The following is an 11,878-nucleotide window of genomic DNA, read 5'->3' as shown; positions in this document are numbered from 1 at the left end:
TTTCCTTTTAACAGACCGACACAGCAAAACATCATATACAAAACAGAAAATTAAGATGGAAGCTTGTTCACGTTTGGATATTCCAGTTTTTTTTGTCCTATTGACCACTTCATACACAAAACAGAAAAATTAAGATAGTCGAACAAGCTCGCGGATCATGGATACTTGTTCGCATGTCCGGACATTGCAGTTTATTTTTGTCCTATTGACCACTTCATACACGGTCGAACAAGCTCGTGGATGCTTGTTCACGTCCGGCTATTCCAGTTGATGTTTGTCGTATTGAACAAAATTTACAAATCGCAACACTTTGGAGGAAAAGAAGGATCTGAAAAGTACATTGTCATTAGCCCCCAAAAGCACCAGCAGGTTAACCCAAGCTTAAAACAGCTTTGTTGGAGAATTCAAACAGTTAAAGATTTACAAAAAGAAACACCCCAGAAAATGGTGCCACCTCCTGCTACATAGACAAGTATATACTTTTGGAACATTCCAACACATTGTATCAGAGTGTTGATCCACCCTGTCCCGAATTTGATCAGTAGGCCTATAAAGTGGAGGCTTGGATGAACGGCAAAGAACAAATATAGTGCAAGGTGAGTAGCCCTTTACAGCGAAGGCTTTTCAATTTTCAACCAGAACGTTAAACAGCTGGGAAACACGCTCGTAAAGCCGCGGGTTGAAAGGGTTGACGGGAGTGTGAGCACGCAAATATTAAAACCACATCACGCCCGCTGAGTTCGCCGTCGAGATGGCAACGATGGCAAGAGGAAGAGAGCCAACAAAGTCAGTGCTCAAAATTTGATACACTCCCACACACACGCACATAAAATGGTTGGCGGGTCCGGTCCTGGAGAGCCACTCTCCTGCCTATTTTTGAACTTTCCCGCTTCCACATATCCGACTCAAATGATCGGCGTTCTACGGCGCTCGCTTATGAGCTGATCCGTTGAATCTGGTATGTTGAGGAGGGACATTGAAAACAGACAGGCCAGCGGTTGTCTCGGACCGGATTCGCTTATCCCCGAGTCACACACTTAAAACACAAATGGCTGAAGTAACAAAACAAAACAAAACAAAACAAAACAAAAAAATCAGAAAAACAAATGAACCGTCAGAATTTAGGGCATTTTAGACTTTTGCATCGCCCTCTGCTTCCTTGCTGGCGTTGTCGATCTCTATATCCCCGCTCTCGCCGTTCTCCTTGCTCTTCACCTGCTTGGATGCTTTCTGCAAAGCAACAAAATGTTTTTGGTAAAAAAAAAGTTACGCATTCAGTCTCGCTATTGATCCGCTTACCCTGGAATCCCTCTCTGCAAACTTCTGGAACATGTTGGCGTACGTGCGTTTGTCCTTCTCGTGCTGCGCCTTCATGTGCTTCAGACAAAGGACCATCTGGGTGACAACGGAGGAGAGGTCAGGGCAAGAAGATAAAGTATCATATTGCTTGATGCCAAATTGGTAAGGTGTGCAAAATACTTGGACAGCCACAAGTAAAGTCGTGGTGGTGAATTGGGGGGGTGGGGGGCACAGCAGAAAATAAGAATCACTGCTTTAAGCTCTCGTTGACTTGTAATAATGCAAGCAACCAGCAGGTGGCAGCGGTGTACCATTTTAGAAACTGTTTTCTTATTCGCTTCATGGGGGAGGTGGGGGTCATTTTTTGTCATCCAGCACAGCACTTTCTGCCCCCTCGCACTCTTTGGATTAAGTAAAGCAAAAGTCACACGATGTGTACACGAGTCTAACGACTTCCTGGAGTGACGCCATACCTGACTCTTGGCAGCTTTGTTAGCGGGATAAAGTTGAACAACGCGCTGAAAGTCATCCCTGGCTACGTCGAATTCCTTCATGCCGAAGTGTGCCTCTCCTCTTCGGAACAGCGCTTTCTCGTTGGACTCGTCCAACTCCAGGGCCTGTAATCACAGCAAACGGGCTTTTATTCCAAAATCTTTGGAAGCGCCACTGTAGGAAAGTGCAAAGTTTCCCATCTTGGAACATATTTTACAATTGAATGTAGATATGTCATGATTTTTATCTTATTATCCTCGGCTAAAGTGGACATGCCATGGCACGATTGAATGAAGGGAAACAGGTTAATTTGATGAATTCGTCTGCCACCTAGTGGAAGGAGCATGTAATTGTTTTGCTCTTACCTTGTTACAGTTTTCCAGCGCTTGGTTGTGTTCTTTGAGCTTCAGGTAGCACATGGCCAAGTTGAGATGCGCAGCCAGCCGCAGCGCTTTGGCCTTCTCCTCTTCCTCCCCGACAAAACCCGAGTCATTGTCGAGCCACGACACGACCCTCTTGTACTGCGTGGATGCCTGCTTGAAGAGCCCCCTCTGAAAGCCAAAACAATTCGAAAAGACAATATCCGCAGTCAAAAGTCGAGCCGCCCTCGGTTACGCACCTTGTAATACTGCGTCCCCTTCTCTTTAACGACGGCGCTCTGTTCCAGCTTCTCCGACGAATTCATCTCCCACGACTCTTTGACCTTTTCGAAGGCCGCCAGCTTGATCCTGTATTCCAAGGACGCCCCGCCGGGAATGTTATACTCGGCGTTTCCGGCGTTTCCGAAGCCGTACCTGCGAGGAAATACAAAACATTTGTTATTTATAACCTACCTCATAAAATCCAATTCATTGGTATTGATCAATGAATCATTGATCAGTGCTTGTGGTGCATGCAGCAGACGCGTCAAACAGTGATGAGAAATATTTCAGAATGCGCCACTTCGAGAGGCCGCTGATGTTTTGATTTGACTCGGTTGCGTAATTTCACACACAACAGGTGGGCCGACACTTATCTGCATAGTAAGCGCAGAAATCAGCAAGGTCGTACTTGGGTCTGATGTGAAACAGAGCTTCCTCTCCCTCCTCCATGGCCATGATGGCTTTCTCCACTCCGGGCAGCAAGCCGTGGCTCTCGCCGTCTCCCATCTCGAACTTGAGTTGCCTCTCGTCAAAGACGCGTCCATCGTAGCTGCCCGACAAGGTCACTGAAGAGGAGACAAAGCGTTGATATGAAGTTCAAATCAGGTCTCGCTGAAGGAGTCTGAGAAATGGGTTACCTTCAACCGAGGATCCTTCATTGGGCTTGATGTACGGCTTCCCCCTGGTGATAATACGATGGATAATCCCTCCGTCCTCATCTTCGGTTAAATCCTCCCCTCGGAATTCAAACAGCTCCACCTACAGGTGGAGGCAGTCGGGATGAGCAGGTTGTTTTCAGATTGTTCGCTTCGGTCGATCACGCCGCTTGACCCCACTAAAGATTTGCTTTGTCAATTATCATTGGTGGTTAATGTGTCTGGCAACATGATTCTGCTCAATACAACACTGATGACGAGAACTTGGTTGGAGTTCAAGGCTTACCTCAAACACAAGTGTGGCATTAGGGGGAATTTTAGGAGGGCTGCCCGGACCCCCGTACGCATATTCTGGTTTACAGATGAGCTGGCAGATCTCACCCTCTTTCATTGTAGCTACGCCGATGTCCCACGCCTTTATGACTTGACCTGCACAGAGAGGAAAGAGGGATGAAATCACGGTCGTCTGCCTGCCGGGTTGATGGTTTTCTTAACCAAGGGAAACCGACCTTTGCCCAGCTCAAAGGTAAACTTGTCTCCTCGGTCTCTGCTGGAGTCAAACCGAGTGCCATCTAGGAGGGTGCCCACGTAGTGCACAAACACTTTGTCCCCGGTCATGGGCAGCTCTTTGCCAGTGCCTTCCCTTTTCACCAGCTGAAAAGAGAAGGATGTCAGGCTATAAGAACATCTCAACTGATTCCTGTAATTCAAGAAACAGGTTGTCGGAGGTTTTTTTTTTTTTGCATTCGTTTGGTAAATTTGCATTACAAATCTTTTGGAAAGCGTTGGTCGTAATTGGAGATAATTGTTTCAAAGTTATACTTTTGACATGGTTGGAATGCTCAACCAAAACATATCAAAAGAACTTCGTCCAACCTAGCTGGCCGCAAAATTGGCTGGGAAAGTCATTTTGGGGGGATAATAAACCTACTGTTAAACCTTCAATTACTAAAAATAACGATTTGCATTGATTATTCACCTAACGTGACCACCATATGAATCAAATTGCCTTTCTTCGTTTGTGTGCCATATTGTTAGCAAACGTAAACTTTAAAAAACACTGAACCAATAAGCATAGGAATTTCTTTGAACGCTTTTGTTGAAATCGCATCACAGAGTAATATCGAGATTTCTTGGCACGTGCTCAACGGCGCCAACAGGTTACTTGCCAATGACGCGTCTCATCGCATCTTAATAGTTTTACGGTTCTCGGGCGTTCACGGAGCTCTCGTTTAATCGAGCAGGTTGGACGTTCGGAGGATTAGTTAACTAAGAACAATAAATAAACGTTTAGCCAGGGGGAGCTAGCAGACGACAGCTAATGCTATCAGTCCAAGCGCTAATACTGCAGGGGGAAAAAAGGAAGACGCTCTCCACTTGAATATTTACCTTGAAGACACCTCCATCCTTCTTGGGTGTGAGATCGTCTCCCTCCATGGGGATGGTGGGGTGTCCTTCTGCCGTTTGCTCCTCGGCGGTCATCGTAAAAATAAGAAACAGCCTACAGTAAACCTAAGCCTGACTTTAACTACGACAACAACGTCGACGTGGTGTAACCAACACAACGACTAACTCTTGTTTGAGAAAGCTGCTTGTACACACGACGTGTTAATAGATCGCCGAGCAAAGCGTTGACGAGTCAAGCGGCGCAAAGCGTGCAAAGTCCACGCGTGAACGAGAGCCCCTGTCAAGAGAACTTTACAGGCATTCTGGAAGGAACGGTGGAGAAGAAGCGAGCACCGGGAGTGTTAAATAACAACACCGGGATCTCCAGAAAAGGCGGTCCTAAACAAGTAATAAAAGCCGAACAACCAAATGTCTGCTAATCATGTTACATCAGCCACTCCTGCTTTAATCCCCCCCCCCAAAATGCACATAAAGACCTCACTTGAAAGAAACCAACATTTATACAACGGAACCGCCCTTGAGTGCTGCGTGTTTCCTTAAACGCGCACACATGATCTGAGCTCGTTTCTTATTGGTCGGTTTTGGTGCCTTTAGCCACCTCCTGGCGCGGGAGTTGAAACTAGTCAAAACAGAGAAATTCGTTTCTATGTGTCGTATAAAGGTGTTATATATTTCGGGGATGATTACCGCTGCGAATCACGTTTGACTTGACAGGATCGTAAAAGTGATTGTAAGTAATGCTAAATGACGCTGTTTAATTCACAAGAGAATAATGCTTGTGTTGCTAATTTTGCACTTCTCTACGCCGACTTTTCACCAAACACTGAAATGTCAGACTTCTAGACACTCCAGATGCTATTTGCATACAATCATTAAAAAGTCTATTCCAACGATGCACCGCAAAACTACAATAAGTTGTTCCTTATAAGCGTGTTATGTCACCATCAGGTTCGTCATCATGGAAAACGGCAGATCCCAATTTCCTTTTCCATACCAGGCCTACACCATTCAGGAGGATTTCATGCGCTCCTTGTACAGTGCACTGGACCAGGGCAAAGTTGGCATCTTTGAAAGCCCCACGGGGACGGTACGTAATTCACAGCAACACACGTTCAAGATGATCTCCAATTGAAACGTGTCCTCCCTCTGATTCAGGGTAAATCTCTGAGTCTTATATGCGGAGCGCTGAGCTGGCTGACAGACCTTGACAACAAAAGAAAAGAAGAAGCGGCCGTCCGGCTGCAGGAGAGCGAGACTTCACTTTCTTCATCCGACCCAGATGCTTCGTCCCAGAGTTCGTCTGCAGAGCCGGACTGGATCAGCAGTTTTGTGCAGAAAAAGGCTGAACGGGATTTAGTGTCAAAGTTGAAGGTGAGGGAATGTCAGCCTTGTCTCAATTAAAGTTGACTCTATTTTTATTGTGCTTTAGGAGGATGAAATCAAAAGAAAGAAGCGAGAGGAGCGATTAGAACTGATTAGGAACAATGTTCAACTGAAGTATGCAATGAAAAGAAAGGTAAGCTCCAATATTTTTAGCACAACAAGCCCAAAAGAGAATACATTTTACCTCCTGAAGAGGAGACGATAGATTTGATCCAGATGTAAATCCCGGTAAAGCTTTTTTCCTGCACTGGTCCTTAACAAGTGGACTGTTAAAAGTCTATTCTTTGTCTTTTGTGTTTTTCCGCAGAGCTGTGAAGAGGACGAAGCCTTCAAGTTGTTGCAGCTCAGTAAAGAGGATCAAACCGGCGCTGAGGCAAATCAAGATGACGAGGATCTTATTATCGCAGAGTATGAAAGCGATGAGGAGTCCAAGTCAAAGAACAGGTGTGTGTATATGTGTGTGGGCTTAACTTGCAACTTTAGAAACAATAACAGAAGGATGTCTACTCAGATTCAGTGTGGCTGAAGAAGAAGATGACGACGAGTTAGTGGAAGAGCATGTCACAAAGGTTTCCCACACAATAGCATCATTTAGCCCCGTCACACACTGATGTTGTGTGTGTGTGTGTGTGTGTGTGTGTTTCAACAGATTTACTACTGCAGTCGCACACATTCACAGCTTGCTCAGTTCGTCCACGAGGTCCAGAAGAGCCCCTTCAGCAAGGACATCCGTCTGGTCATAATGGGCTCTCGGCAGGTGAAAAACTAAACCACATAACTAATCTAAAATAACACAAATATATCAGACTAGTAGCCTACCTAGCTAACAAACCAACTAATTGTTCAAACTACCTTCCTACCAAACCGAAACTATCTGCCAGGTACGACCTGTCTAAACTAGCTAGCTATGTATCGTTCTTAGCTAGCTAGCTAGCAACAGTTGTGAATATACGTTAGACATTTAGCATGCATAACATCAAAGGTTGTACTCTAATTTTACATAAAATATTTGCAAAATATTTGCCTAAAGGACGCCCTGGGTCTTTGGAAGTCAAATTATTTACCTCCCATCCAAGAAGCGGTTTAACAAAATAAAATAAGGATAGCAACTTAATGAAACCTGCCACGAAAGAAAATGTGATCTCCGCTTTGCAGAATCTTTGCGTCAACGAGGAAGTGCGCCGCTTGGGCAGCATTCAGCGTATCAACGACCGCTGCTTGGAGATGCAGAAAAACAAACATGGTAAGACAAATGAAAAGAAAAAAAAAATCCATATTTCACAAACACTTTGATAAGCCAAGGTCCCTTTTTCTTCTTCTTTGGTATCGGCACTTGGTATCGGCAGATACTCAAAATAGAGGGACTCGGACTTGAGCTCCAAAATTTACTGAAGAACAATAAAAAAAACGTATTGTAAGAGTGCAATGATGTTTTTAGAAAAGCCGCATCACGACGAGGGCGCCAAGAGGAAACGAGGTCCGCCGAAAAGCGTCTGTCCGTACAACAAAGTATCGGCGCTACAACAGATGAGGGACGAGCTGCTGGGCAGCGTCCTCGACATCGAGCAACTCTTGAAGCTTGGCAGGGAAACTCATTCGTGTCCTTACTACGCCACACGCCTCGCTGTCCCCCAGGCGCAGGTATCCTCCTCATCTTGTCATTGCTCAATCAGGAAGTGCTTCGTTTTTTCCAAAAGTTACTTTTGTTTGCGCAGTTGGTGGTGTTGCCTTATCAGATGGTGCTGCACGAAGCCACAAGGCGGGCGGCGGGGATTCAGTTGAAGGACCAGGTAGCCAACAGCAGTCACTTGCTTGAATCTTAAAACTGCCATGCAGTTCATCTCTGTGGATATAAAAAGTCTACACACCCCTTTTCAAATTTGACCTATAAATCGCAAAAATTTGGTTTTTGTGTCAACAGGTGGTGATCATAGATGAAGCTCACAACCTTAGTGACACTCTCTCCTGTATACACAGTGCAGAGCTCAGCGGTGCGCAGGTAAACGTCCTCCTCGCACACTTTTTTATTTTTATTTTTTTTATATAAATGTGCTGTACATGAGTTGAGCTTCACCAATATTGCCAATTGCAGCTCTGCCGGGCCCACTCGCAGCTTAGCCAGTATGCTGAACGCTTCAGGTGAGTGACTGACAGCTTTTGAAGTTTGAATGAATGCATTTATATGTCTCCTTTAATATCTTCTTTAAAAGGAGCCGTCTGAAGGCGAAGAATGTCATGTACATCAAACAAGTTGTTTTTGTGATTGAGGGGCTGGTGCGAGCGCTGGGAGGTGAGTGAAATCGTCTTTCAGTTGATGAGCCGTTGCTGTCACACAGAGTGATGTAAATGCCGTCCCCCCTCAGGCAAGGTGGGTCAGAATCCACAAAGCCAAAGCACGCAAGCAGGTCAGACAACACACATACATTCACAAGCAAATATTTGGCAGAAAAGAAAGTTGTTGTTTTTTTTTCCAGCAACAGAGATGCTGACTATCAACAACTTTCTTTTTCGAGCTCAAATCGACAACATCAACTTGTTTAAGGTAATATATTAAAGCATGAATATAATTTCCCCCCTGCTATCCATCAAGCAGCAGTTTGGCAGATAATGAACAGTTCTTCAAAAAACAAAAAAAATTCACGCCGCCCTAACTCTAAACCACAAATGGTGCAGAAACACATGTAGACAGAAATGATGACAATCCTCATCATTTGTGAAAAATGACAAATACTACAGCAGCTGACTTCTCTCTTATTGCTGCAGGCTAGTCATGAAAAATATTTGTAATATTCAAAACTTGTCTTCCTCCTTGTTTTGCTAGCTCCACAGATACTTCGAGAAGAGCATGATCAGCAAAAAAGTAAGTCAGCAGAGGTTTAGCAGTTCATTGAAGAGCTGCGCAACTTATATCTTTGTTTTCTATAGCTGGGTAGTTTTGTGGAGAAGTACGCAGGTTCGGGCATGACCCCGCACACTCCTGTTAGCTCCACGAAGGAGAACCGGCGCACGGAGGGCTTGAACCGCTACCTTCAGTCCTTGCACGTCAACGAAAGCACGGCACCAGGTTGGACGTCGAAAGACGTCAAGTGTCCCCTTTTCAAATTTGTAATCCAGCTCCTCTTGTCTGCAGTTCCTACAAACGTCCAGCAGGGGTCGTTAGAGACACTGGCTGCTTCCCCCATGATGCAAGTAGAGAGCTTCTTCATGGCGCTCACCAACAGCAACGCTGACGGCCGGGTGGTCATACACAAACAAGGTACTGCACTAAAATAGTTTGCTAAAGGCGCCGATAGTAAACGGAAATATGCAAATGTGTAGGAAATCTTTCCGAGAGCAGCGTCAAGTTCCTTCTCTTGAACCCGGCTGTCCACTTCGCTCAGGTGTTGAAGGACTGCAGGTCCGTCATTATTGCGGGAGGAACCATGCAGCCCGTGAGTAGTAGATGCTGCTTTTACGTATAAATTTGCTGAAATGACAAAAAAAACAAGATTCCCCGAAGCTAAAAGCTGCTCCGTGCAGGTTTCAGACTTCAAACAAGAGCTGCTGTTTTCCGCCGGAGTCGGAGAAGAGCGTATCGCTGAGTTTTCCTGCGGTAAGTGGCGGGGGCATCACAGCCACTAAACATCCGTAACGGCTTTGTCGATATTTTTGTTTTTATAGGAAAGGACAGTAAGTGTGTTTAGTATAGCGGAGGAATTCTCCTGCGTCCTCACAAAAGCTCCAATCAATACTTTGTAAGAGCTGTGAGGGTCACATCGCTCAATATTGAGCTGTAGTTTGGGAGGCGAAGCAATAAAACATTTGGCCCATCCTGTTTTAGTTTTATGAAAGATTGTTTTATGACATAGTTTTTTTTTTTTTTTTTTTACACAAGGCATTTAGTACACTCGATGATGTGACATCGTTGTTAAACTGCTTGGAAAAAGAAATTCCCACTGCTAGATGGGATGAGGGCAAATGCTGAGTCGTGCATTTTCCAATTATATTCTGGATGTCTTTTTTTTTTTTGTCTCTGCAGGTCACGTAATTCCACCTGAGAACCTTCTTCCCATCGTCCTGTGTAGCGGTCCATCTGGTCAAGAGTTGGATTTCACGTACCAAAACAGAGACTCGCCTCGCATGGTATAACATGCAATACTTTTTTTTTTTAACAGAAATTAAATTGGAATTGGCCTCTAGGTCCTGCAGTTCCAATTGTATCTTTTACTTCCTGACAGATGGACGAGACGGGCCGCATCCTTTCAAATATCTGCAACGTGGTGCCAGGCGGTGTGGTGTGCTTCTTCCCGTCGTACGAGTACTCAAAGCATATTGTGGATCACTGGGAGTCTGCTGGCGTTCTGACCCGACTCGCCAACAAGAAGAAGGTAGGCTCAGGAAAAGAGTCGTCTCCAGGTTGCTTATATAATGTACATTAAAAAAGCCAAATGTGATTTTTTTTTTCTCCTCCAGATTTTCCAGGAGCCCAAGAAGGCCAACCAGGTGGAGCAGGTGCTGGCCGAGTTCTCTCGTTGTATCCAGGTGAAGAGCTGTCATTTTTCCATATGCGCATCCGCCATTTTTTTCCGGGGGTGTGGCTTAAATGTTCCGTCTTAACAGAGATGCACTCAGCAAGGAGGCGGCAACCAAACGGGGGCGCTGCTGTTCTCCGTGGTGGGCGGGAAAATGAGCGAGGGCATCAATTTCTCCGACGACCTCGGCAGGTATGTTTTTTGGGAATCCGCTTTTGGCCGTGTCACTCTTGCAAGAGAAAATTTGATTGAGCGGAGACGACAAGAGTTTTGTCTCCTCCAGGTGTGTGGTGATGGTGGGAATGCCTTATCCCAACATCAAATCACCAGAACTGCAGGAAAAGATGTCTTACCTGGACAAACACCTGGTAAGACTCCATACGTGCATGCTTACATCTTAAAATGGCCTCAAATGGTAACAAAATGTCTCCTTTGAACATTCCAGACTCACAGTGGAGGGAAGAGCCCAGGCCAAGCACTAATAGAAAACCTCTGCATGAAAGCTGTCAATCAATCGATAGGTTCGATAAATCTTACGATGGATCCACTGGTTGTTAAACTTCTCGTCATCAATGTTTCCTCGTCCCCCAAAAGGCAGAGCTATCCGTCACCGTGGTGACTACTCCTCCATTGTGCTGTGCGACCGACGCTACTCTCGTCCCGGCACTCTGGCTAAACTTCCTGCGTGGATCCGGAGTCACACCAGAACGCACCAAAGCTTCGGCCCGGCGTTCGCAGCCTTGCGGAAGGTGAGGAGCATGGTGGGGATCTCTTGAGGGTACCGCGTATTCATTCTCATTGCCTAATGTTCTCTTCTTTCAGTTCTTTGTGGAGAAGAAGCAAAAACTCACCTAGTTTTCATCCAGAGTCCTGCAGATTTTTTTTTTTTTTTTTTTTAAACAATCTCCCTTCGATCGCAACCAGTATTTGCCAAATATGTTTTGATTGATAGTTTTGGAAAAAGAATGCGATTGGTCTGTCTGAACACAGCCACACCCAGTTATAAAATGATCTCATTTTGTTATTTTTCCTTGCCTAAAAGCTTCAACATGTTTCTTCAATTGACATGTCAGATGAGTTGTAGGAAAAAGGTTTTAAATGATTCATCCCCGTCTGTTTTTTTTTTTTTTCCCCATCACAAAAAAAACAAACGTTTGAACAGGGGTGTGGACTTTTTATATCCGCTGTGAGTCTGCAACATTGTTGGAACATTTCTAAATGCTGCGTGTCCAACTGAATTATTGAAGTGCCTACACTGCTGCACGGCTTTCATTTGCCACATTAAATATTGAAGGTGCATTGTTACATAATGCAAACATTGGCTTATTGAAGAAGGAGAAAAAAAAACGTGTGAGTAAAATGCGTCGACGACTCTCACGAGCATTTCCACTCATGGTGAAATGCAGAAACACGACTGACCATTTTACAGTGAAATGTTATGTAACCCTAAACCTTTCTATCTCGAACAAACTACTTTTATATTATCGAC

The 11,878-nt window shown here is 44.9% G+C and overlaps 2 protein-coding genes across 3 annotated transcripts; one reads left to right on the top strand and one right to left on the bottom strand.

The window, feature by feature from the left end:
* Window positions 1–86: 86 nt before the first annotated feature.
* On the bottom strand, window positions 87–4,832 carry fkbp4 (FKBP prolyl isomerase 4). The gene is made up of 10 exons (XM_037254098.1): window positions 4,478–4,832; window positions 3,598–3,742; window positions 3,375–3,517; window positions 3,071–3,191; window positions 2,842–2,998; window positions 2,411–2,585; window positions 2,157–2,342; window positions 1,773–1,916; window positions 1,300–1,395; window positions 87–1,230 (listed from the first exon to the last, which is right to left on the bottom strand). Exons 1-10 carry the CDS (start codon window positions 4,568–4,570, stop codon window positions 1,132–1,134), a joined length of 1,359 nt encoding a protein of 452 aa, XP_037109993.1. The 5' UTR covers window positions 4,571–4,832; the 3' UTR covers window positions 87–1,131.
* A 96-nt stretch (window positions 4,833–4,928) lies between these two features.
* On the top strand, window positions 4,929–11,737 carry ddx11 (DEAD/H (Asp-Glu-Ala-Asp/His) box helicase 11). Of its 2 annotated transcripts, XM_037254096.1 has the most exons (28): window positions 4,931–5,225; window positions 5,444–5,582; window positions 5,651–5,866; window positions 5,925–6,011; window positions 6,186–6,322; window positions 6,390–6,447; window positions 6,528–6,635; window positions 7,034–7,121; window positions 7,317–7,519; window positions 7,594–7,668; window positions 7,800–7,877; window positions 7,971–8,017; window positions 8,089–8,168; window positions 8,242–8,283; window positions 8,353–8,420; window positions 8,700–8,738; window positions 8,804–8,942; window positions 9,009–9,134; window positions 9,197–9,309; window positions 9,398–9,470; window positions 9,897–10,000; window positions 10,096–10,245; window positions 10,331–10,399; window positions 10,478–10,581; window positions 10,673–10,757; window positions 10,835–10,910; window positions 10,984–11,138; window positions 11,212–11,737. In XM_037254096.1, the coding sequence occupies exons 2-28, from the start codon at window positions 5,454–5,456 to the stop codon at window positions 11,242–11,244; spliced, it is 2,682 nt and encodes an 893-aa protein (XP_037109991.1). In that variant the 5' UTR covers window positions 4,931–5,225; window positions 5,444–5,453; the 3' UTR covers window positions 11,245–11,737. The 2 variants fall into 2 exon arrangements, with proteins under 2 accessions (XP_037109989.1, XP_037109991.1); XM_037254094.1 differs by having other exon boundaries at window positions 4,929–5,225; window positions 8,242–8,420.
* The last annotated feature ends 141 nt before the right edge of the window (window positions 11,738–11,878 follow it).

The sequence above is a fragment of the Syngnathus acus genome, chromosome 6, assembly GCF_901709675.1.
Source record: "Syngnathus acus chromosome 6, fSynAcu1.2, whole genome shotgun sequence".
NCBI lineage: Eukaryota > Metazoa > Chordata > Actinopteri > Syngnathiformes > Syngnathidae > Syngnathus > Syngnathus acus.
The sequence above is the reverse complement of the archived record's forward strand: the minus strand, read 5'-3'. Positions and strand labels throughout refer to the sequence as shown.

Coding starts and splice junctions, on each gene's coding strand:
- fkbp4 (XM_037254098.1), bottom strand. CDS start 4,570: ATGACCGCCGAGGAGCAAACGGCAGAAGGACACCCCACCATCCCCATG. Junction 3,192..3,374: donor ATGCCACACTTGTGTTTGAG/GTAAGCCTTGAA, acceptor CTCCACCTGTAG/GTGGAGCTGTTTGAATTCCG. Junction 2,999..3,070: donor TGAAGGATCCTCGGTTGAAG/GTAACCCATTTC, acceptor TCTCCTCTTCAG/TGACCTTGTCGGGCAGCTAC.
- ddx11 (XM_037254094.1), top strand. CDS start 5,454: ATGGAAAACGGCAGATCCCAATTTCCTTTTCCATACCAGGCCTACACC. Junction 6,012..6,185: donor AGTATGCAATGAAAAGAAAG/GTAAGCTCCAAT, acceptor GTTTTTCCGCAG/AGCTGTGAAGAGGACGAAGC. Junction 6,636..7,033: donor TCATAATGGGCTCTCGGCAG/GTGAAAAACTAA, acceptor TCCGCTTTGCAG/AATCTTTGCGTCAACGAGGA.